General features: G+C 52.0%; 2 protein-coding genes across 4 annotated transcripts in view; both read left to right on the top strand.

Annotated features, from left to right (window-relative positions):
* Positions 1-20,400, top strand: part of braf (B-Raf proto-oncogene, serine/threonine kinase) — a 71,361-nt gene extending 50,961 nt beyond the window's left edge. For both annotated transcript variants that reach the window (XM_064319185.1, XM_064319181.1), the window contains one exon: positions 20,351-20,400. The gene's annotated coding sequence lies outside the window, so the exon portion shown is untranslated. The remainder of the gene's footprint in view (positions 1-20,350) is intronic.
* Positions 20,401-20,406: 6 nt separating this feature from the next.
* large1 (LARGE xylosyl- and glucuronyltransferase 1) overlaps positions 20,407-26,139 on the top strand; it is a 46,920-nt gene continuing 41,187 nt past the window's right edge. For both annotated transcript variants that reach the window (XR_010327419.1, XM_064319187.1), the window contains exon 1: positions 20,407-20,542. Coding sequence is in view for 1 of the 2 variants with exons in the window: in XM_064319187.1 (XP_064175257.1) it covers positions 20,437-20,542 (106 nt within the window). In the remaining variant the exon portion in view is untranslated. The remainder of the gene's footprint in view (positions 20,543-26,139) is intronic.

The following is a 26,139-nucleotide window of genomic DNA, read 5'->3' as shown; positions in this document are numbered from 1 at the left end:
CTCTGTGTTTCACGGTGAGGCACGGCTCTCGGGACGGCCCGGGAATGCCGCTGTGAGGACCTGGGACTCCAGGGGAGAGAGAGAGACGCATTTGGGATGAATTCCTGGACTGTATGCGTTTGTGTGTGTGTGTGTGTGTGTGTGTGTGTGAGAGAGATTGTATGATGTGAGGTCTGTGTGTGTGTGTGTGTGTGTGTGTGTGTGTGTGTGTGTGAGAGAGATTGTATGATGTGAGGTGTGTGTGTGTGTGTGTGTGTGTGTGTGTGTGTGTGTGTGTGAGAGAGATTGTATGATGTGAGGTCTGTGTGTGTGTGTGTGTGTGTGTGTGTGTGAGAGAGATTGTATGATGTGAGGTCTGTGTGTGTGTGTGTGTGTGTGAGAGAGATTGTATGATGTGAGGTCTGTGTGTGTGTGTGTGTGTGTGTGTGTGTGTGTGTGTGTGTGTGTGTGAGAGAGATTGTATGATGTGAGGTCTGTGTGTGTGTGTGTGTGTGTGTGTGTGTGTGTGAGAGATTGTATGATGTGAGGTCTGTGTGTGTGTGTGTGTGTGTGTGTGTGTGTGTGAGATTGTATGATGTGAGGTCTGTGTGTGTGTGCGCGTGTGTGTGTGTGTGTGTGAGAGATTGTATGATGTGAGGTCTGTGTGTGTGTGTGTGTGTGTGTGTGTGTGAGAGATTGTATGATGTGAGGTCTGTGTGTGTGTGTGTGTGTGTGTGTGTGTGTGTGTGTGTGTGATTGTATGATGTGAGATGTGGGCCGGGGGGGGTCTGTAATAAACAGCGGATGCCACAGGATTGTGTACCTGCCGTGGGGCCCCAGGAGGAATCTGGCGGTATCTGGTTTGTAACGATGCGCGGCGCGCGGCCTTCGATGAGTCGCGAGCGCGCCGGCGGTAACGACGCTCTCTCCAACGTTACCACATGCGTGTACGCGAGGCGCCGTTACACACATGACAGTGACACGCGTGTTCTCTCCGGGAAGTTCAAACGTAGAAAACGGAGAGCGTCGGCATCTCTTTTTTTTTTTACGCGAAAACTTCAATTTTCGCAAAGTCCTCCACAACTGAAACTCCTATCTGATGTACTTACTATTCAGTGTGTTATCCAATCCTGCTGGATTTAAAGCACTGCAGCGGAGCTGTTGAAAGGCGTTTGTGAACAGTCGGCGATTGTGCAGTATTTCCAGAGATCCTCCCTTTTGTTTTACCTTTCACACGGTTTTCTCTCTACCCTTTCTTTGGCACCACACTTCTTTTTTTTTCCCTTTTTTAGCTGTTTGGGCCTATCAGTGTTCCTCCTCTTATCAGTGCGGGTGACTGTGGAAGCAGGTGTGGGTAAATTGCACTGTCAAGATGATGGTGAGGACTACAGAGGAAGGGAAAAAACAGATAAAGTGTGGAAAAACTGAGCGATAGAATATTCAAATTACCTCCCCCCCCCAACACAAAGTGTCTGTTTGAGAAAGGAATCCACCAGTGGGTGGTCCTGCTGCCTCTGTCTGTCCCGTGCATTCAATGACATGACTGCTGTCAGGCTGAAGACTTGGCTCATATCCCTGCAGCCATTCTCCCTGGATGTTCAGGTGGATTCATTTCTAGACGTGCAGTTCTCATGTCTGTGGGATGAGTGTGTCTGACATTCTGGACTACCTCCAGCAGTGAAGCGCTATTTCTTCGCGTGTTGACAACGACGCAGAAAAAGGGAAATGCCAAATGCGTTGAATGCATCACGTCTTTGAAGAGCAGCTCGTGAAAGTGCTTTATTAAACGCAATAAACCCCCCGCTGCACATCCCTATACGAGGCCGAGGAAGCATTGTACGCTGAGACTGTTGCATTGTGAACTGCCCTCTCCCCCCAAACTGTGCCTCTGCTCGGATAAACCGTTTAAAATTCCAACTCCAGTTCCGCTGAGCTCGCGCCCGTGTTTTCGTGCGAGCACGGTTTTTCGCGAGCGCGGAGGGAGGGGGGTTGTTCGCGAGGCAGCCGCGGATTGGACGTTTAACGCTTGTCGGGACTGAGGAAGGCTGGGAAGAAGGGAAAGCCTTGTATACGAGGCCGCCTCCGAGCTGGAATACACAATCACTGCAGCTGAGGCTAGCGGCCCGACGTCTGGAAACAGCGGCGGCTGTGGGAGGGTTTCTGGAAAAAACAGAGTGGGTGACAATGGATTGCTGTCCTCAATAGATGGCTTTCTTGCGAGATTTTCTTCTAAGTTTAGGCTGTGGCATCTCTGAGTACTTTTCTGCATTGAATGAAGCCAATCACAACAGCAGAGACGTGCAATGCACTTGAAGAGATCGGATTGTGACGGCAAGCAGGGCACGAGGAAAGAATGTAAATGCCGTATCCCCTTACAGATCTTTGAAATAAACTGTTTTCCTTGTTTCACGCGCAAGGCCCACGCGCCTTAGTACAAGGAAACTGTCGCGCATTTAGCGAGCTAGCTTACTGGACGCCAATTCCGTGGACTAGTACTGATTTCACAGGCTTTGGAAACGCAACAGCACTGGAAGACTTCTTTCCCGTTGTCTGGAAAAAAAATCCCGAAACGCATGGGAGGTCTAATGTGTGTTACCCTGACAGATATTGCTGTGTTAAACCAGGTCAACACATAACGGGAAAATAAGACCGACGGACAGTCGCGGACAACTATTTTCTGTATTTCGGGGGGGAAACTCACCTGATACTGGACAGTTTTCTACTATAGTTACTGGTGACATTTGCAAAACTGCAACTTGAAGACTGACAAAGGATCCCTTGTGAACTGTCAAGACCTCATGAATGTAGGTTGGATCGACTTCTTATTCTGCATCCTTTTGGTTAATTGGATAAAATCACAACGCGTAAATGTTTTCCTAAAATTTTACTTGGCCATTAAATCTCCAGCTAATTATGTTAGCCAGTTAGCCACATTGCTACTTTTATTCACGGTAAATTTTACGGTCTATTGAAGTTTAAACGGCATACCGCACTCCATTATGAACGAAACTGAATGATAACTGTCCAATATAATTGCGTGATTGCATGATTTGCCCGATGGCGAGCTGTGGATAACAGGAAGCGGGGGTTGTAAACAGTATTCCTGCTTTCGGTCCCTCGGAAGCCATATATAGCTGGAAGAAACACTGCTTCCTCAATATATGCGTTTTTTTCTATTGCCGAAATTACCGAATGCGCACTGGTTAGCCGGAGAGGTTATCCACAGTAACTTCTAGTTAGCGCAAGGTCTTGGGAGGTGGATGAAGCTAACGTTAACGCCTCCACCTGATGCACAGCACTTTAAAAGAAGTATTAATAAAGGCAGTTTGACGGCTTTGCGCTCGGCACCGGGACACCGTGGTGCTCAGCGGGAGCTGTTCAGACTGCTTGGGTCCTGACGCCGGCGAATGGACCGAAACTTCGTTTGATGACCGAAATGACAAACATTGGCTACGTCCCCCAGTCCTCGGGGGGCACGTAGGGGACAACATCAATCCCGCTTGCTCCAAATTGTTAGGCATCCTTCGCAGTTTGTCCTACTCCGTTAACTGTTGGTGTCGGAATCTCCCCGAAATACATTTCTTAAAAATTCGCAGTTCACTTTGCCTCAACCGATTAAATTGATTGGTAAATAAGCATAACGAAAAGAAAGCACTTCTAAGAAGTAGCTTTGGTCGTCTGTTTGTCGCAGGTAACTCTCTAAAATACCATTTTATTTGTATTGAATTGTCGGGCAAAATGATTATTTTATATATTTCAAGTCATAGTTGTAAAATACGTGGTTAATACAATACAACATTGGATATTTGTGAACTAAACAACCGTTTGTTTAATTTGTTTATGTACCTACTAATACTACCCTTTCACAGGGCTGAGCATTTAAACTAACACTTATTGCTTGTTGGTGAACCTGAAGCCAGCCAGACAGAGGCAACTTGTAAAATGGGGACGCAAAATGTCCACGAGCACCACACACACAATGACCAATTAATGCATCCGGGGCCCCTCCAACAAACAGCCAGACACCACGATAATTGAGTAGACTGAGAAGTTAAAAAATCGGGTGATCTCTTTCAGGAAAAAGCCTTCTTTACTAACCTCTAAAAGTACGAGACACAGAAAAAGCCAATTCTTTAAAGCTCTCTCAGCTGCGTTGACACGACGTTTGCATTAAGCTAGAAGGCATAAAGCGAACTTCTTTCTTGCTTTCGGTTTGCGCACATGTTACGTCACAAACGGTTTACACATTCCTTTGCACGGCCCTCAGGAAGTGCGGCATTGACTTCCCCCTAACGGTCGACGCATTAAAATAACCGATTGCGCACAGTAAGTCATCACACTAAAGCTGTGACAGTTGGAGGTCTTTGCTTGCATACAGGATTGTGGGACTTGACCACGACCTAAATTGAGAATCCACGGACTGGGGTGTTTAACAGAACCCCTCTTTTCTCAAATTCCTATTGACTACTCAACCCCCCCCCCCCCCCCCCCCCCCCCCCCCTTATGCTGTGCTAATGAGATTTCCAAGTGCCCTGTGCCTTCACACAACAAGGACCATACCAGAAATGACCTTATTCATTTCTTTTTCTGGTTTTGCGCAGGTTTTTTCTGAAAACCATACGAGGAGTTTGCAGTTGATGGGATAAATAGACAGAGTCTGTAAAGTGAGTTTATCCAGTGACCAGGGACATTCTGGAGTGTCCCTATCCCTTATAGCTCCCTTATAGTGTTTGGTGCTGATGTGCAAAATTCACTTGGCTATTGTCATTCATTATTATTTATGTTGCGTTTCCATTGGAACAATTAAAGCCGCAAAGCTTTATCCTGGGATTAGCAGTTTTCCGGCTGGGATTTTGAACCCTGAACCATCTGGTTACGGCTGAGTCCAGTTATATTATTAGAGTGTTATTATCCAGCTTAATTTAAAAAGATGAAAGGAAAAAAACATTTAAATAAGCAGGAATGTGGATATGTGTACTTTAAATAATTAAAACAATGTATACTGCTATATTTTAACATTTATTTTCCAGGCAAATTAAATATTGTTTGGAGATTGAATTGCCTTACGTTTAAGTCTGTAACATTTCACTTAAATTGAAATATGTTTTTAAATGGATTTGTTGTCAGTTAAAAGGCAATGATTTTCTGAATATGAATCCCAAATAATGTTTATGGTCGGATGGACAGGGCCAAGGATACATTAAGTGGCTTCAGCTGTTATGAAAAGCCAGGTTAATCACACATATGCTATACATCTGTACACACTTTTTAAATCACTTTTCCCCAGATGAATTATATCAAAACACATTTGGAGCCATATGTTTCTGGATTTTTTAAAATCCATCTTGCCATCTGAAAATAAGATCAACACCCCTCAAAGGGTTTCCATTTTTTTAAACAGTTTTCAAAAAAATAAAATAAATAAATAAAATACTAAATTTTCTGACAATCAGTAGTAAAATCCTGATGTTGCAGCTCCTTGAGAAACATTCAGAAAAAAATCTTTACATCGGAAAGGCCTCGGTAGCATAAATAAAGCCGCTAAGGGATCCGCTATTGATACGTTTTAAAAATAGATGAGGTACAATGGTAATAAAACCGGCTTGCCTCTGCCGTGGCCCCGTGCTTGGGCAGTTACTGCGGCTCAAGCTGCCCGGAGTGCCATTAAGCACCAGACGGTTAGCCGCTTTATCGCGGGGCGCGAGATGGCTGCAGGTTCCTCTGATGTAAGGAGCGGTAAAAGGCGCGCAGGTTTCCGCGCATTTGCGCGCTCGCATTAGCGCCGTGGGGTGTTAATGCGTTAATCTCAGAGACCGCTTTTTTTTCTTTCTTTTTTTTGAAAATGTCTCCTAAACGGGCCCTGTTGTCACAACGAAGCGACCGTGCCGTTAATGAAGAGCATTACGCTGGCAACCGCAGCCACCCTGGGGAAAAGGGCAGGGAGAGCGGATTCCAGCGAAGGGGATAGGGATATTACAGCTCTTAAGCCCTGCGCACATTATACCGGTAACCTGCCACACAGCTGCAGTGCCGGGCACATTACAGAAGATCAGGGCAGTCGAGAGCGGGCGAAAGTTGGGGATTAGACTGTCACTGCGTACTGTAGGTAAGAGAGATGAAATGGTGCTTATTTCCCTCTTTTTCATTTTGTTTTCAGCAGACTCAACGTGAAGTTATTTTGTTTTGTGCTTCTCCTGAAATGTATCCTTACTCTCACGCACACACATGCACACACATGCGAGCACACACACAAACACACACACACACACACTCTCTCTCTCTCTCACACACACACACTCTCTCTCTCACACACACACACACATCTCTCTCTCACACACACACACAGTTGCACATGGCTGGAGACCCAAAGGCCCTGGGAGGCGTAACTTTGGGCCCTGATGAAGCTGTTTCTGTGTCTGAGCGATACGCTCTGTCTGTGCCACTCCGTGCCCTCGGTGTCCTTACCTTTGCTTGAGTTAACCAGCAGGGCCCCCGGACGGCTTCCTCCCCCCGATACCGCTCTCTCTCAGCCAGCAATTACCGCTCATCTCCAGCGCAATCTCCGCTCCGCAGCCGTGCGGCGGATCCAGCGCTGCCTCTCAGGGTCACACCCCCCCCCCCCCTTCCCCCCCTCATAGCAGCTTAATAACTAAGACCACGCCTCTTTTTCTCCAGCGCTGCTAACAGACTGTGCGGCCCCATTCCGGCCCACCACGCTTCAGTCCAGCCCAACCGCCTCAGTCCAGCCCAACCGCCTCCTCTGCACTTTCGCTCAAGGTTTCCGGATCCTTCCTCCGCTCCCTTTGTGTCAGCAACTGAGCACCTTCTCCCCTTATTGTACGCGTTCACCACCCAATACTGTATCAGGGCCTGGCTGACTAAGACCTTAAACTAATAACAGAACCTGTGATTGGTGCAAAAGAAATGCCATGACCAATCGCTGATCGTGTTATTGGTTTTGTCATGTGGTAAAAGGTGTTCGTAAATCAGGCCCTCAGTTTTAATGTGTTCAGTGTTCTCAGGATCTCAGTGGTGACTGTATCTTTTGCACAGACTGCAGCCCAAGGTGCTGAAAAGATTTTAACATTGTCTTTCCCACTTCGGCAGAAAGTTCATATTAGGAAGAGAGCCCACCGGAGGGAAAGTGACAGATGTTTATTATGTTTAGCAGGAACCCGCTTGGGTAGGGATGCTGTGGGCCTCCTCGCTCCTGAATAACCTTCAGAAAGTGCATTTTGTGAAGTAGTATTTCACGGGACTGATAGGAGCAGGTGTACCTCTTCTGGGTCACCGGGGGGGGGGGGGGGTGGAGGAATTGGGGCAGGGGGGCTATGAATCACGGGCAACGTGTGGGACGTGTGTCGCCATGGGAACAAGTGTCACTCTTGTCCTGTAGACTATTTAAGGGGATTGTCTGGGATCTCCCCCTCTCCCAAATCCTGCTTCTTTCCCCCATTTCCTCGCAACGGAACTCCCAGCTCTTAATTTGTCGAAGGGGCAGGAAATTCGATTTGTGAAAAATGACTGCGTTTAAAGTTCCCCATCTGATGTCATTAAATTGAGAGAGTGAATGATGATGGTGACGCAACAGGCACAAAGCAAGGCACTGCACAGACTTAGGGAAGTTCCGATGTTGTGTCTTCATTCTTTGTAGGGCCATCCCTTAGGCCACCCAAGTGTCTGTCCGTAACCTGGCTATCCTGCAGAGACGTAAATGAGTAAATTTGTGCGATGCCGCTTTCCATTGTTTGCGAGCCGAGCGAACAAACGAGAACACGTTTCGGGAGACCCAGTCAATCGCACGGTCAATATTCCTCACAAATGCCTGATTGCCACCGTGGACCTGTCCTGTTTGTGCTTCTCATTTTCTTTCTTATCAGTTGTGTTCAAGCTGCTTTCAAAATGACAAAAACAGAAAATGGCTGGTCATTATAATGCAATAAAGAATAATAAAAGCCTGTGACTGGGCAGTTAGACCAGCCGTGCCCTTGGTTGAAGGTAGGCTCCGGATACAGGTCTGATCCGGCTGCAGGTAATTACAGGCAATAGCACACAGTAAGAGGAAGAGGGTTTAAAAGCCTCAGCTGCTGACAGAAATCTGTGTGACGTGAAGCTGAACACGCCAGTGAGGCGTGATGAAGATCAAAGTGTGGAGTTTAAAGATCCGCAGGGCAGGGGGGAGCAGGATGCCCCCCACCTCCCAGGGTTGAGGGCTGGTCTAGTCTGGGGCTTGGTGTGGATGTGGATGCCGTGTTCAGGACCTGTGACAGGCCCTCCTCTCACCTGGGCAGTTTGGCAGTATGGCAGTATGGCAGTATGGCAGTTTGGCAGTTTGGCAGTATGGCAGTTTGGCAGTTTGGCAGTTTGGCAGTATGGCAGTTTGGCAGTATGGCAGTTTGGCAGTTTGGCAGTTTGGCAGTATGGCGGTATGGCAGTTTGGCAGTTTGGCAGTATGGCGGTAACCTTGATAGCGCTGGCAGCAGTGGGCGGAAGGAGCGGCGGTTTTGTGTGCGAGAGCGCGTGTGACACACAGGCGCCCCGCCGGAGCCACGGCAGGAGCCTGTCACTGCTCGCTAGCATCATCAGCCGGCGTCACGGCAGCACTGAACGCCTGCATCCGGCAACTCTGAGTCGTGTGGTTAAGCCAGGTTCAGTCTGTAACTGTGTGTGTTAATCCAGGTTCGATCTGTAACTGTGTGTGTTAAGCCAGGTTCAGTCTGTAACTGTGCACGTTAAGCCCAGCTTGTTTTGTTGGTGTGTTTGCTAATCCAGGTTAATTCTGTACGTGTGCACGTTAAGCCTCGCTGGTGTAAACAGCAGGCCTGTGGTTTGGCTGCAGACAGGTGCACAAACACAGGAGGAAGGCTCACTCCCGCTCACACAATCGCTCCAAAACTCCTCCTTCTGCTTTCTCCCTCTCCCAGCTGGAAGGGGAGCTGATTGTAGACCAGCACTTATTATGAATAAGGGCCCTGGACTGTGGAACCACACAGACTAGACCCTGACAAAGAGGACGAGGTCTCTTCAGCGTGGAGGAGGAAGAGCTGCTTCGCCCGCTGCAGGTTTCTAGGGGCCGGTTCGTTAAGGAATGATGCAATCTGTCTGCTGGAGAGACAACAACAACAGGAGAGTGTGGGGGGGGGTGGGGGGTGTCGTGCGGGGGGCAGACATGTGCCGCCCCCTTCAACGTCGTTTACAGAAAAGAAAAAATGAAAACGTATTTTTTTTTGGCGTACTCGCTTTGCCACAGTTTGTCTTGTCTTTACTCTTTGTTTGGAGACGCATTGATGCCAAAAAGCGTGAAGTCGAGGCCGATTTGAAGCGGTGCGTGCGGGCGGGCTGCCGCAGTGCATTGTGGGTATTGCTCAGAGCGCGTGTAAATGGGTTAATGGCTCTGGGCTCCAGCGCAGCTGCTTTGTGTTGCACAGACGCGGTGTCCGTGCCGCTCGTCAGCGTGTCGCTCTTAAGCACGCGCCCAATTAAAATGAGCGGGACGTGCTGTAGCCCCTGTGCTGCATGCTGAGGGGCAGTGCATTAATCACTGTGAGGAGGTGCCTGTGGATCTTTAGGGTTATCCATCACCCCCCCCCCCAACCCAGCGTGCAGGCGCCAGCCTCTCGCTTAATGTCTCTTTCATTTCCTTTAATTTCGTTTCATTCCATCAGCCCTCAGCCCCCTGTTTCTAGAGCCGTTCTGTAGAAGGAGGCGGGCAGAGCGGCGACTGGGCGAGAGGGCGGGGGGGGGGGGTGCTGTCCGCGTCCCCGCTGCCGGGCGGTGTGGTTACAGTCATCAGCTGCTGACAGTGATCAAAGGGCACTCTCGCCTGGCTGATTGGCAGCTGCGGTTGCTAAGGAGCGGGGGGGGGAAACCCCCTCGGAGGGGCCGGGTGTGATTGACACGCCTCTTTAGAGGCAGCCGGGTTTATTAATACAACGCTGACGCGTAGCGGAGAGTCCTGGACTGGCTGCCTGTGACAAACGGGGCGAACCCCCCCCAGAGATGGGACCCGGGGGGTGGGGGGGCGGAGCGTGCGTGAGCGTGTACGTGTCAGACCCCCCGGACCCGGTCTAAATATGTGCGAGTGCAGAGACAGATAGACAGACAGGTAGGCATGCAGACAGATGGACTGATACAGTGAGAAAGACAGACAGATGGATCTGTCGTTCCCCAGGCTCGGGCATCAGAAGCGGAGCGCCATGATTCATCTCTTGTCCCTGTTGCTCTTTTCTTCCTTTTCTTTTTGTTGTTGTTGTAAATATAATGGGTTTTTTCACAACGGCGGTGGGCACACATGGAGAGGACACAGATCCTCTCGTTATCGGCGTTTATAGAGCGAATGAACCGTCTGAAGACACGTGATCAGCCTGTTAGTCACTGCGGCCAGCAGGTCCACTGCAGGTTGTCACTGTTCAGGTGAGCGTGATTGGACCTGTAAGGAAGCAGAGCATGGGAGCAGCGCTGTAACTAATGAAAATGGCACCTGGATACAAATGAGGCGGTTTTTTCGAGACTGTAACGGACCTCTGAAGCGAGGCGGTTAGATGCAGGCGGACAGAACTCCCCCTGCTTTCCGGGGAAGCCGTCCGAACGCGTTTATGTGTTCCAGTTTGTTTATTTCGGTTTGTTTATTTCGGTTTGCTTTGGCCTCGCTGGCCTGCCGGTAGAGCGAATGTGAAGCGGTGGAGATCAGAGCTGTGAGCTGCTGTGTCAGAGAGACAGAGGGAGCAGCGAGGGGGCCTGCGCTTGCACGCGCGTCGTTGTCCTCTCATATTAATGCAGTCGACTCATAAGCAGCTCTTAATGTAAATGTCCCTTATTGGGTTTGGCGCCAAATAATTGGGTTAGATCACACTGCCTTGGGTCAGCGAAAAAAGCAGGTCATTATTTATGGGTTGTGCAGAGCACAGCCAGCCTGCCGCTGCGTGTGGCTCTCTGGGGCGAGTGTGTTGCCGTGGTGAAGGTTTCCATCGCAGAGGGCTTGAGCCTTTTCTGGGTCAGCGCTGAAATAAAAGTCATTTTGAGGCGGCCATTTAGAATTTGTGTGAGTTGGCGACGTTGGTTCCACGCGATTACGGGCAGTACTGACTTTGGTAGGACTGTAGGTCGTGTCATGCTTTGAGCTTCACCTCTCAGGTGGTGAAGGGGACAGCATGATGTCACTTCCTGTCAGTCTTCTTTCACCATCACTGTAGTTTCTTTTCCAGTTGGCCTTGTGATTTTACTTTCAGTATATTGTATATTGTCTTTTTTTGCTCTTAGATAGCTGACCAGTTCAGACCAGTGGGGTCTTGTTCAGGGTCTAACACTGTCCGCATATACAGTAAGTGCATGTATATGAAATGTGGAAACATTCAGTGTAGTTCTAGTGAGGAGTTAAACAAAATGTAAAACCAATACAGCAGCAAGAACACGGTGAACAGAACCGTGGCCAAGCCCTACAACAGCCTTGCAGAGAGAAATCGGATCAGTTTGGGAGGGGAGGGGGCAGAGGCACAGCTGTACCTGTGGCGGAACGTTGTGTGGAGATAACTGCGCTCACACACCTGGGAGAGAGCGGCGCGTGGCGGTGAAGGAAGCGTGCGAAGCGTGACGAGTGAGCGCTCTGCAGAACGCTGCTCCTGCGGGCGGAGCGGAGAGGAGCCGCTTAAAAGTGTGATTTATGGCTCGTGCCGTTTTGGATAAGATGCCCTTCAAAAAGAGAAAATAAATAAAAAAACGAAAAAATGCGCTCTTGTGGGACTCTCTTCCCTCCTGTAAGCCCGTAAATAAACAGCCGCCATTCTTTGAAAGTGTCATAAAATTTAAATTAGATTTGGTAATTGGCGGCGGGTTGCCGGTGGCGACGGCGGCCGGAGCCTCGTGCTTTTTAGAATAATGCACACGGGCGCTTTGATCCGCGGGGGGGGGGGGGGGGGGGGGCCGTGTGAAGGAGGAGGAACGCGGGGGCCCTCCTTAAATATACGGAATTCACTCGGCGTCGGTGAGATAAACGCTGGAGCGGACGGAGGCTCTTACTTCCTGCTCCTGACTGCGTGTGATTAATAGGCCTTTCAGAAACAGGGGCTTCAGAGCTGCAGCGACTGTGAGCGCCGGCTCATCTCGACGCTGCGCGTGTGTGTTTAATGCACTGAGGGCGCAGTGCGTGTGCGTCTGAGTTATGTGCTCCAGGTGACTCACCGCGCAGGTGAGCCGCTGAGTTCTGCGCCGCCCCGGAATCTGGGATTGCCTGTCAGAGCCCCGGCCGGTTCATTTGTTTCGCTTTTTTTTGGGTGAATAAATAGGTTTTCATAACAGATTTGAGGGGGCTGTGAACATGCTTTGAGCTGCAGGCGGGACGGAGGGAGCCCATTTTTCCAGCACTGAGGGGGGGGGGGGGGCGGCGGTGGCAGAGATGCATTTTCGAGGCCTGCAGCGACTCTCGATTCACCGTCTCCATGGCGATCCTAAATCGCCCGCTCCTCACCGTTCTGTGGAGTTCTGCAGCTGAACTTGTTGGGTGAGTCTCACCTAATCTCAACTCAATTACCATCAAAAATAAAAAATAAAAAAAATGAAAAAATTCATGTGGAAAGTGCGTTTTTCCTCTTCACTGAAAAAGAAGCAGAAGTGAAACCTGTGCTTCGTGACGACCCCTGGGGGCCTCGTGGGCGTCGCCAGGGGCCTGTGATTACCGCTAAAAGCTCGGGGTCGCGCCGGTTTTGGTTGCCGGGGCGCTGAACGCGCCGTTAATAATTACGCGGCTGAAAGCGGAGCTCTGGGAGCGGGATGGCGGCGCGGCGCGGCGCGGCGTGTTGGCGGCAGAAGCTAATTCCCGCCCTGATGAAACAGCGCCATCTTTCCCAGCGGTGTGCTTCAGCCTAATTAGCCCGGGCTGCTATTAGCGCTCAGCAGAACGGCAGCGCTTTCACCTGCAGCACACACTGCCCTGTGGAGCCGTGTCCCTCCCCCCCAAAATAACCCCGGCGTTATCCGTCCTGCTGGCCGTGGGGCGCCTGGGCTGGATGAATGTGTATTTGGGGGAGTGTTTACCCAGCGGTGCGGGGCGCTGCCAGCGGGAGCCGCTCCCGCTCTCTAACCCGCGGCTGCACTTGATTAGCGCGCCGCGGAGGCTAAGTGCCGCTCGGCGCCGTCGCCCGCTGTGATTGGCTGCCACTTCACCTGAGCACCTGGGCACCTGGCGGCGTGCGTCCCGGCCCTGAGCTCCAGAGCTGGAGCAGAGAAACTCCGCTGCGCTCCAGCGTGCATGATGCAAGATTTAATACTCAACATGTCCCCTGCGCGTGCAACATTGAACATTACACCAACGCTTTGAGCATTAAATCAATATTAAACAGCGTATATTTTATGAAATATGTAGATTTGTGGCCGGGCTCTGTGGGAGCCCTCAGTGGAGCAGTGTCAGTGTGCTGTTCCTGTCTGGGCGTGCGCTGCTCTCTGTTTCAGCTCCTGCTTCACACGGCCCGTCTCTTCACATTCTCCACTTGTGTAGCGCTTCGAGCTCCTTTAGTGCGGTAATTGTGCTGTGTTTTGTGTATTGACACTGGAAAAAAAAAATCCTATAATCTAACCTGTTATTGCTTGTGTGGGTAGTTCTCTCTGAATCACATCACTATATAATACATTTTATATATATATATATATATATATATATTTTATTTTTTTGGTAAATCTGCTGTTGCATGTACAATGCTTTGTGAAGTAGCCCACTATTCAGAAATGTTTCTTTACCAGATGAATATTTTAAATAATAATAATACTAATGCTAATAATACTGGCTGTCTGCCCTTGGTAGTGGTCCCTGGGCTTGTAGTGGGTGGGTCTGGTGCTGGTGCTGTCGGTGCTGGGCCAAACCCGATGTGACAGGTGTGCTGTGTCACCGCTGGGCTGCGGGGGGGGGGCAGAGTTTGGGGTCATCCCGCGGTCAGCGCCTCGTTCCCCTCTCCCTGTGCGCATCATCAGAGGCATCACAGGGGCCCCAAGAAACCCGTCCAGACGCGCTCCCACCTGTCAGAGTTAATTACCTCCTGCAGCCAGCAGGTCTTTTAAACGAGCCGTCTCGCATGCTGGGCCCCGGGGGGACAGACTGCGCAGGTGGGCCTCGCCTCCCAGGGCGAGCGGGAGAGAGGTTCCGCTCGGGTTCCGCTCGGGTTCCGCTCGGGTTCCGCTCGGGTTCTGCTGAAGGAGCCCGCGGAGGTTCTGCGCGCACGGTCGGCCCAAGTCTGTGTTTTTGCACGAGCTTGCAGTGGTTTGATTTCCTGATTGAATCTCTGCTTTTTATAGCTGGCCTGCCTGGCCCTGACGGGGGACGGGGGTTAGGGTTACAGTAAATGCGGGTCCCTGTGTTGGGTCCCTGTGTGGGTCCCTGTGTTGGGTCCCTGTGTGGGTCCCGTGTGGCCGGTGTTCCGTTTGGCCCGAGGTCCCGTGCCGTGCTCCTTCAGCAGGCTGACCGTGCTTCTCTGCAGTGCCGTGTCTGACTCTGGAGCCTGCAGTGTCAGAGGGTTAAATGGTCCCTCTGATGGTTAAAATAACAGTTCTCCACCACTACATCCAGCACTCATACTGTATGTGTGAACCAGCCCCTACACAGAGGAATCTTTATCAATAATAATAACAATGATGATTATAATGATGATTATAATGATGATATAATGATAATAATAATAATGATGGTGATGATAATGATGATGTTAATGATGATGATGATGTTAATGATGATGATGATTATAATGATGATGTTAATGGTGATGATGATGATGATAATAATAGTGAGTGACAGGTTGTGCCGTAGCTGAAAGCCTTTGCGTTGGACGTGCTGTTCTGACTCAGCCACTTGTAGCTCTTACTGAACATCCACTCCTGCCAGCTTCTCAGACTTTCTGAGTCTTTCTTGCCGTCTGGGACGGCCGCGTATATTTAGGAGCCGATAAGCCAATAGCGTTTTTATTCCGCTACAAATGGCTTTTAATTGGTTATCGATCTCGGGGCGCCGGCGTCACGGCGGGGAGCCGTTCGGCACAAAGGGCTGTGTTTGGTCTGGGCTCCCCCGCGCTGTCAGTGTGCCCTGTCCCCCCCCTCCCTCCCCACGGGGGGGTCTGTAAAGTTCAGGCACCTGGCTGGTGGCCTTCGCTCGATCCTGACGCCGTGCATGTAGATAACGCTGCGATCCATACTCCTGCTGATTGGACCGCGTCCTCCGCCTTTCCTGCGGAGACCCTGCTGTGGCCATGACGACGAAAATCGGGTTACTTTATTCGCTGTTTCGCTCGTTCCCTTTTGGTTAGTGTTAGCTGCTTGGACGGTTTTGCATAACATTAGCTAGCAATAGCTTGCAAAGCATTAGCAGGTTATAGATGGGTACTTCACTGCTGCTGATGCAACGTGGGTGCAGCCACCTGTAATATTTAGGCTATGACTGTGCTACACAGCGTAGATCTGTGGGCCCTCCTCCCCTCTGTGTCTGTAGGTGGGATTATTTGGTCTAGACGATGGGGAGGGGGTGGTGAGGTTATTTACCTGATGCTTCTCTCCCCTGCACGCATGCCACGGCTCCTTTTTCTGGAATCGCGGCTGCTCTTTCTTTTCGCGACACGGCGGCTCAGCCTCTGTGGCGGTATTTACAGCCTCTGCTGTGAGCCGCTCCCGCCAGCTGAAGGCCTGTCCTTCCCCAGGGGACCTTCCCCAGAGGGACCGGCAGCGCCACCGCGCTCACACTCACCTCCTGCTAAACTGCAGAGAAAATCAAAACCGACAGCCAGCCAAGGTGTTGTGTTCCTGTGTGTGTGTGTGTGTGTGTGTCTGTGTGTGTACTTGTGTGTGTGTGTGTCTGTGTGTGTGTGTGTGTCACGTGTGTGTGTGTGTGTGTCTGTGTGTGTGTGTGTGTGTATGGTTGTCTCCTACATTACCTTCAACATCTCACCTGTTCTGAAAATTATACGTAAAATAATTCAGCGTGAGTTTTTCCCTGGTTCTTAATAATAATTAGTCTGGAAACATAAGCCAGTTTTACGCCTAAGATCCCCCTACATTTCCCCGGGGACCAGGCTGTCCGAAGCACAATAGCTGCTCAGACTAAATGAGCTCAGCGAAGACTGCAGTTCTTACAACTTCCCGCTTGATCTTTTTTTTTTTTCCTTGTTTGGATTTTTTACTTTTTTTTGTTTTACTGCAGGTAATATGTCTCTTCTGAGAGGCGCTGGACAGAAATTCCCTGAAGGAGAGCAGCTCGAGGCTTTCTCTCTGTTATTTTACCTCTGCTGTTTTACCCAGAGTTCCTCTCTCTGGGTCCTGCTCCCGCACGGCCCGCGTTCCGCACGCTCTCTAGCCTGTCTCGCTGTCCCGTTAGTGTTTTTGGGGGGTGGGGGTGTTCAGTCACACCCACTCTGCTCCTCTGTGCTTGAGCTCCCTGGTGGGGGACCGTGGATTTTAGGAACCAGGGCTTGGGGTGGTTTTCAGATATTTTTTAAATTCCTGGCTTTTTTTTTTGTCTTTAAAAAAAAATATTTTTCAGAGATTAACCCGACCCCCTACTCCTCCATATGTTGGCTTTTTAGCTTGCATTAAAAATGGAAAGGTTTGGCTTTCCGTTGTGGTACCATCAATTAATAACCACTGTTTGCTGTGACCCCCCCCCTCCCTCCCCGCCTTTTAAGGAAATTAACATCTCAATACAAAAGCACGATTTCCAACGCTCTTATCTGTGCAGACGGATGCGCCTGGTTTCATAAATCAAGTGCAAATTGTAACAGAGCCTATTGGACTGAGACCTTCTTCCTGCAGATGAGTCGGTGTAATAAATAACGCTGCCTTTTTAGTTTTTGGATATTTTTTTCCTACAGCATTGTGTTAGATGCACTGCGGTGGAGCCACCCAGAGGTCCGTATAAGGCTGGAGGCAAAAAGAGTCACAAATCAGGAGAGACGGCTCACTCTATTTGTGACTGGCTGTGTGTAGGAACCTTTGTGTGTGTGTCTGTGTCTGTGTCTGTGTGTGTGTGTGTGTGTGTGTGTGTGTGTGTGTGTGTGTGCACGCTTGAGTGCATGCATGCATGTGAGTGCCTGTTTGTATGTGTGCCTGTGTGGGGGGAGAGGGGGTCTTTTGCTGAGAGGAGCTCTCCTCCTGTAGGGGGCGCTGTCTCTGGGTGCTGCTGTCCTCCTGTCACCCTCCTGCTGTTTCTGGAGTAGGGGTGGCGGGCGTGACGGCCTCCTTTTTCACGTACGGTCGGAGAATACCGCCGTAAATACCCCCGCCGTTCAGATAAAGATGTCGGCTGGACACGCCCCACAGGACGGGTACTCTATGGGTGTGAAATTGCGCCTCTCCTCTGTCCCCCGGTCCAGCCCGGAGCCGGCTCGCCATCGGGGAGCGCGTACCGAAATGAGCCAAACTCACGGACCTGCCTGTGGAGCTTTTGCACAGGACTCTTCCGTGTCAGAGGCGCTAGTCGCGCACGCTAGTGAAGAACTGAGATTGATTGTCGCGTGCGGTGCAGTCTGTGCTCTGTGCTGGCTGGGTGAACAGGGCCAAGCTCACTGAGCTCATTATATTGGCTCTCTCCTGGCTGAACCACGGACCCTCTGCTCACCTCCAGCCCCGAGCGCTGCGTTCAAGATCCGCCGCGGGGCCGAGCGCGAGCGGTTAGCGCCAGGCTTCCTGTGGGACTCTGTGAGCGCTTCAGACAGCGGCAGGCAGCTGCGCTTCTCCCAGAGGATTATGGGTCCTGAGGCGCGCCCCGGCATAGCAGACTGCATCTCTGGCGGAACGGCGGGAAAAGGCTGTGGGGGGGGGGAGGCCTTCTCCCTTCTCCAGGTTCAGTGTTGCGTACTTCTCTCTCTGCACCTGAGTACATTGTTTTTCTCAAAAACTAAAAAAAATTCTTGTTTTGTTTTGTTTTGCGCTGAACTTTGAATGCCCTCGCTGGCCGCAGCTGGTGTTCAGGGAGGCGCTGTGCTCCTCACACGTCAGCGAGGTGTGGGCTGCCAGGGCCTGGAGGAGGAAGAGGCGGAGGAGGATGACTACCTCTGTCGAGCTGCCCGTACCCGTCTGTGAGAGCCGCATCAGCTGCCCTTTGACCCCGGCGAAGGCCACGTGAGACGCGGAGCGGCTCGCCGGGACAAAGCGGCTTTTATTCAGCGCGGGCTGCGGGTTTGAATCCCAGCTCACACGCCTCCGCTGCCTGACCTTCGCGGCCCGCGATTGCTTCTGTTTTCTTTAAAACCAGCAGCAACATAAAAACGGGCTTTTTCTTGGGCACAGTCTCATTGGAGGCTTTTTTGCCGAAGGGCCTCTGATTGGACGGATTCTGTTTAATCTGGATCCATGATGATTCCCCTGCATATCAGGCTGAATGTCAGCGGGGGCTTCTGTTTTTCTTTAGCCTGTTGTCTGTTTTTTTTTCCTTTCCCCAACAGGAAGCGTTCTCACAATGTTGCTGCCATGTAGTGGCAGCGTTATAACACTGACAGAACATTCCAGTAACGTTGTGAGGACCTCTTGTGTGTTGGCGGGGTTGGGAGCGGACCGACTGGCCGTGTGGAGAGGGCTCCGATGCTCCTGTTCCCCTGGCTCTCTCTCTCTCTCTCTCTCTCTCTCTCTCTCTCTCTCTTCTCTCTCTCTCTCTCTCCACTCTCTACTCTCTCTCCACTCTCTCTCTCTCTCTCCACTCTCTCTCCACTCTCTCTCTCTCCCTCTCTCTCTCTGACTGTCGAGGATCTATAATCTGCACTCCTGGCACTTTTTAAAAACGAGTAGAGGCTTCCTCTGCTGATGGAGGGAGAGGGGGTGAGGGGGAGGGGGGAGAGAGAGAGAGAGAGAGAGATCTTAGGCGGGCGAATGGGCTGGTAATGGCGTGGTGTGTGGAATCACACCATCACTGTGGACTGGCAGGTTTAGGGCTGACATTGAGCCAAGGCCAACCGGGGAGGGTTTTATAAATGTATTATTATTTTTTACGAGCCGGTAAAACTTGCTTTGGCATCAGTTCCCCTCCCCCGTCCCTGCAGCCGGTGCCCGGGCCCGGTGACGGTGCTGTGCCCTTTGGCGGGGTGGTGAGGGGCGCCCTGTCCCTGGCCCCTTTGATCTGGCGCTGCGCGGGATGGCCCCGGTAACCCCCGGCGGGTGATGGGTGCGGAGCGCTGGCGTTCTCCGCGGCGGTGGCGGGTTTGATCTGAGCCCCCCGCGCGGCAGCAGGGGCAGAGAGGTTAATGACGGGCTCGGGCCCTGTGGCCCTGTCTGATCTGCCTCGACCTTGTCCAGCCCGCCCCGGCCCTCAGCGTCCCCGCTAACATGAAGGACAGGGGGGAGTCGGCCTGAATTGGATTTATGTCCCGCGCGCGCCTGAGGGATGGGGGAGGGGGCGGGGTGTGAGAGTGTTTTCTGGCTCATGGCCACAGGCCGTCCTGGGACCTCCCCGCCAAAGTCATCCCCGCCAAAACGGCACTCCGATGCAGATGGGGCGGGGCGGGGTGTCCTGCCGCCACACGGGGGGAATGTGGGGGGGGGGGGGGGATTAAAAGCGACCGGGTCAGCTGGCTAATTGGCTGAAATGTGTGTATAATGGAGGGGATTTATTAATGTCCTGGGTAATGAGGCCTCGGTGCTGAAGGGCTGCGGGGCGCGTCTGTAGGAGAGTAAGCGATGGCGCTGGTAAGCCGCCGGGTCACATGGCGGATTAGAGCTCGCTCGCTGCGCCGCCCGGGCTCCCTGGGCCGCTGTCAAGGCCAACTTCCTGCTCAACTTCCTGCTCGACTTCCTGCCCGACTTCCTGCTCAACTTCCTGCTCAACTTCCTGCTCAACTTCCTGCCCGACTTCCTGCTCAACTTCCTGCTCAACTTCCTGCTCAACTTCCTGCTCGACTGCCTCACTTTTCCCCAAACTTCCAAAGTTTTTGAAGTCGGACGGAGAACGAGGCGAGACGTCTCATTTTGCAGCGGCGTGGGCGGATTAGGACACGCATTAACGCACGCTCTACGCATTTGAGCTGCTGATTGTTTATAACCTCAAAATCAGCGGGGAAATAAACAGGAGCAACTGCGCTCTGTTTTCCTAAGATAAGCCGGAGTTTGAAATGGCTGTGTCACAGTTCTGCTTTCACACCGCGGCTGTTTTTTTTATACACATTTACTGTAATTGAGAAAACATGCAGTGACATTTCCTGTGATAGTCTAATGGACCTGTGGAGTAACTGTGGTGCTTGCGTTTGATGCCTCACCGTCACGTCTGAGCTTCAGTCACTCATTGATATTGATTGTGAGGTCAGGCCAGGTAGCTGGGTGGACTGGACCTGAACAGGAACATTGAGGGTATTTTTAGGGAGTGTGTGAATGCTGTGTATTGCTGTGTATTGATTACCCATCTCTCCCCCCCCCCCCCCAGACTGTACCATGTGTCGCCCCGGCAACCAACTGCTGCCCACATAGAGCTTGCGCCGCTCCCGGAGACCGCCGTCCGCACCGCAGAGGATGCTGGGAATGTGTCGAGGGCGCAGGAAGTTCCTCGCTGCCTCCCTCGCCCTGCTCTTCATCCCGGCGCTCACCTGGCTCTACCTGTCCGCCGGCAACTTCCAAGGTAGGCCTGGCGTGCCGCGCGGCAGCCTTCGCTCAGGCTGTCTGGGGAGGAGCGGGAGAGAGAAGCAACATTGTGCGCCAGTGCTGAGGGAGAAACATGGCTGCCTTTATTGTAAAAAGCAAGGCGCACTCTGACTGAACTGAGAATATAAACATGCATATTTAAACACGTTGTTTCTGAATGCGACTGCTTAAGAAATCTGCATTTACTGGCAGCGAAAAAGAGAAGAAAAAAAAAGCCTATCGCAATTCCATTTGGAAATTTCCATTTGGCTGATGAGTATGGATCTGAGATCTGAAGCTGGTGGCCCCGAACAGTGATTACAGCGTAGCGTAGCGGCTCTGCCTGCCGTGGTCACATCCCGTGTGACTCTGCGCTCTGAGACGGGCCTGGAACAGAAGGGCGCTCCGTCGCCCTGCCGCCCGCTTCCAACAGCGCCGCGGAGTTAATGAGCTGTTTGTGTGAGGGTTTACGTAAGAGCGGCTGTGAGTGGGGGGGGCGAAGGTGAGGTGGCGTTGGTGCCCCCGCTGCCCTCCGCTTTGGAGAGGTTAATGCAGAGTCCCTTTCCCACAGCTCAGCCAGCTGGGCCTACCCTCCCCCCTCACCCCTCACCCCCCCACCCCCTTCTGCAGCTGGTACTTCTCTCCTCAGGTCAGACGGAGAGCAGTAATACCCTAAAAGGGACTGTACTGTGAATACGAGTGGCGTTTTGTTTTTGGGATGGCGTCGTTTCTGCTGCGTGTGCACGGGAGCTCGTTCTGGGCGGCGGGGCAGGGCAGGGCAGGAGGGGGGGGGGGGGGCGCGCGTGAAGTCCTGGGGCACGAGAAGCTCGCCCGCAGAGAAGGGGGTGCAGCGCTTCGGGTTCCAGAACTCTCCGCTGCTGTTCTCCCCCCCCCCCCCCCGACTCGTTAATAACGTGTTAATGAGCCGCGCAGCCTGTCTGGACCTGATTACTGCAGCCAGACTCTCTCAAGTCCAGGAGTTTTTTATTTATTTTTTTCTCCCGGTGGTTTTTATTTTTTAAATTATTATTTTTTTTATTTATAATGACTGCACGGCTGAGATTGAAATTCTGCCGCTGTCACAGTGGTAATTATGATTAAGGCGGCAATTTTGGCTTGGAGGTCGCGGTCACCACGGAAACGACACATTTGTACAGAGCCCATAATAAGCTCCCCCCACCCGCCCACACTGAAGGATGCAAGGTAATTATTTGACTCAGTAGTTTGCGTCCTTTTTTTTTGTCTGAAAATGAAACCCTGGGAAGGACGTTGTGGTGTCAGCCGATGATTAGGTGTGAGAGCAGCTCTCTCTCTCTCTCTCTCTCCGGCACCGTGGCCACGGCGACGCTGGCGGTGCGATGGCCGTCTCGATCTCCGCCCCCTTTCAGGGGAGCTGTGTGTTTACGTGTTCCCAGCGTCTGGTTCCTTATTTATTTAGCGTGGTTTAAATTCTTTTCAGATCGGAAGCTCAGTTTCAGTTCCCCCCCACCCCCCCGCACCAGGAGAGGATCTTCACCTCCGTCTCAGTAATGTGGCTGAAAATACGCAGCTGTTTATCCCCCCCCCGCCCCCCCCCACCCCGGCCCCCGCCTCTGGAACGCTGTTGAAACGGTGTAGGTGACATATTAATGGGAAATTAATCTGGGCCAACTATTCCCCACAGTACCTGTGTACCGGAACTGAGCACGCCTCAATATCTCTGGCCATCCCAAGCAATTAAACAGGCTTCGTGTTGCTTTCGCGTTTAACGTGAGATCTATTAATGGGTGGGAGTGGGGGGGGGGGAGGGGGGGCGGGGGGGGGGAGCGGGCGGGCCTTCTGAGGGGATTAATCTCGTCGGTTTGTGTTGTGGAGTTGCACTCAAACACCGTCTCTCACTCTCAAACGCCACAGGAATGTTTATCTGCCTCCAGTGCGTCTCGCGCCTGCATTCTGCTTTATTTGAGAGAAGGCACAGAACGTTTTACACATTTTACCCCCCGTGGTTGTGTGACAGCTCTCATGTGATTAGACATGCTTCTGTAACGCATAGCTCTTTAGCCGGCTGTGTGTGTGTGTGTGTGTGTGTGTGTGTGTGTGTGTGTGTGTGTGTGTGTGTGTGTGTGTGTGTGTGTGTGTGTGTGTGTGTGTGTGTGTGTGTGTGTGTGTGGTGGTTTGTTGTGTGTGTGTGTGTGTGTTGTGTGTGTGTGGTATGTGTGTGTGTGTGTGTGTTGCGTGGTGTGTGTTGTGTTGGATCGATTCTGCGTCTGTATCTGGGTTAAAGTGGTGTTTTGTGAGCTGCAGTGTTCTGCGTGGCCTGTGATTCAGGGGATCCGTGGCTGTGGCTCATTTACTGGACGGGAAGTGTGGAGCCAGACCCCAGCACATGAAAAAGCAGCAAATGGAAATGAGAACACACACACAAGCATGAGCATGCACTTATGCACACACACACACAAACCCATGTGCACACACACACACACACACACACACACACACACACACAAACCCGTGTGCACACACACACACACACACACACAAACCTGTGCACACACACACACACACACACACACACACACACACACACACACACACACACACACACACAAACCCGTGCACACACACACACACACACACACACACACACACACAAACCCGTGCACACACACACACACACACACACACAGTGAGGGGGTGGAGCGTTAGCTGGGAGAGAGTTCAGACGGTCACGCGGCGGTGCGGTGTGTAGCCTGCAGCACTTGAGAGGCCGTTCAGCCCAGTGTGCGGGAGCTGGTTTATTAGCATGTTAAAATGCACACGTAATTGCTCATCTCCATCCTGGATTAGCCGCTAATACGATAATGAAACTGTACAGGCGTTTAACGAATGGGCCTAATTATGGATTATTGATGCTTAGGAGGAGAAAAAACAAGTTGGAGAACAGATGCCGTTAGAATGATGGGGCTTGGATTCTGAGTGGATCTCTTCAGCTGCTTCTTTCCTGTGGGCCAGAGTCTTTTTTTTAAGAAATGTTTTGCAGTGGCCAAACATTTTTTTTTTTCTGCGTGCTGTTTTAACAAACAACGTGAGAGTAAGATCTCATTGTGTGTATGTGTGTGTAAACCACAGGGGGGGGGGTACCTTCTTAATGCACAGCCACAGCCTGTAATTCTCTAACTTGTTGAATGCCTGGCGCTGTGGGCAGAGGTTGGGCATTTTCTCTCTTTTTATGAGGCGTCTGAATCGCTCTTTTCTCCCCTGGCTGATGAAAGGGGCCGGTAATGGATGTGTGGTAATAATGCATTTGCACCCCCCCCCCTCCTGGGGTGGGTAGCTGAGGCAGCGCTGCTGTACAGGATGTAAGTGATGTGCTGTGCTTCTCTGGGCCTACAGTGCACAGCGCAGTGCCCTGCTGCACTGAGCACGTGCGGTGGAGAGTGAGCGCGCTTTGGACTGATGCGGATGCATTGCGCGGGCGGCTGTGCGGCAGAGTGGTTGCGGGTTCAATTCCCAGGGGGTTGCTTGGTGTTTTGCTTGTGAGCAAGACACTTTAACGCTAATATAAAGTGAAATATCGAGCTGTACAAATGGGTTGTGAATGTAAATTTGTGATAAGTCCATCCAGGGAGTGTGAGAACCAATGTGTTGCCATGGGATACATACAGTGATAGTGATAGGTGGGGTTCTGTAAGCCAGCACAGATAGTGTGGACACACGCACACGCCCACACACACACACACACACACAGTGTGGGACCGGGGGCGCAGTCTAAACCCAACTCCAGCCCTGCCCTGGGGTGAGAGCATGGGGGGGGGGAAAGATTATATTTCAACAAAAGCTGAAGTGAGGTGACATCGCTGGGACACGCGGGCGCACACAGAAGCACAAAGCGGGTCTGGGTTCTGCTCCACGCTGAGGCACAATGCCTGTCAGCAGGGGAGATGAGAGGGACAGACCCTGAGTGAGCCCCGCCTGACAGCAGAGACGGCGGCACAGACGGAGAAACACGGCTGCCCTGGGGACACAGGCTGCGTTCCCTCTGCAGAGATGGAGCGCACACACACACACACACACACACGCGCACACACACACACACAGTCACACACGCACACACACACACACACAGTCTCACACACACACACACACACACACACAGTCTGACACACACACACACACACACACACAGTCTCACACACACACACACGCACACACGCGCACACACGCACACTCACACTCTTACACACACACAGTCTCACACACCACACACACACAAACACACAGTCTGACACACACACACACACACACACACAGCTCACACACCACACACACACACACACACACAGTCTGACACACACACACACGCACACACACACACACACTCACACACACCACACACACACACACACACACACAGTCTCACACACACACACACAGTCTCACACACACACACAGTCTCTCTCTCACACACACACACACACACACACGCCACACACACAGTCTCACACACGCACACACACACACCACACAGTCCACACACACACACACACACACACACCACAGTCTGCACACACACACACACACACACACATCTCACACACACACCACACACACACACACCACACACACAGTCTCACACACACACACACCACACACACAGTCTACACACACACACACACACACACACACACACACCAGTCACACACACACACACAGTCCACACACACACACACAGCCACACACACACACACACCACACACACGCACACACACAGATCTCACACACACACACACACACACACACACACACACACACGCAGAGTCCTGACCTGTGCCAGCGTCTTTCCAACAGCACCAGTCAGCGCAGGGCTTATACTCCGCCCGTCCCGTGTTCAGCCAAAAAATGCTGAGGCAGGACGGGTGTTTCCACGGCTCCCCCTCCCCCCTCCCCCCTCCCCCTCCTTATTTACGTTCCCGCTCATAAATAAAGGATGTGTTTGCGCTGGCGGCCAAACAAAGCGCTCTTGCGTGCGGTTAATTGGGACATCCGTGTAAGTCCACATTTCATTATGTCGCCCCTGTGCTGCCCGGCCAGCAGAACCGCATGCAGATTCCCCAAAGGTACGCCACGCCCGCCCGGCCTGCCGCTGAGTTATCACCGCTGCATAATTAATGAGGGGGGGGGGGTGTGCCGTTTGCGTGTGCTGAGATGTGATGCCCCTGGGGGGGGGGGGGGGGGGGGCTGTGTGCTGCTCAAGGCCGACATCTTTCCCTTCTTGAGTGACACGCGATTAAAAAAAAAAAACTGCTGAGCTGTTGTTTCGCCGCCTCTCGCTTCATTCTGTGTGAAGCTGGGGTTCTCTGCGACTGGCAGCTCTCCACGCTTCGCGCGCGGGGGGGGGGGGGGGGGGCTACACAGGAGCGGGGCGATTTCTGCCATCCAGAGGGGGAGGGGGGCAGAGACCTGCTCGACAGGCTGAGCGAATCCTTGAGTGGGACGTCCCGCCGGTTTTTGGGCACACGGACGGTCCCCGGGAGCGGGACACGCGCCTCGCTCGGCTGTGAAGTGCTCTTCCCTCAAACAAAACAAAAAAGAAGTGTATCTGTTCTTTTTCTGTTA

Source organism: Anguilla rostrata, chromosome 19 (genome assembly GCF_018555375.3).
Source record: "Anguilla rostrata isolate EN2019 chromosome 19, ASM1855537v3, whole genome shotgun sequence".
NCBI lineage: Eukaryota > Metazoa > Chordata > Actinopteri > Anguilliformes > Anguillidae > Anguilla > Anguilla rostrata.
Note: the sequence above shows the minus strand (reverse complement) of the source record. Positions and strands in the feature narration are given on the sequence as shown.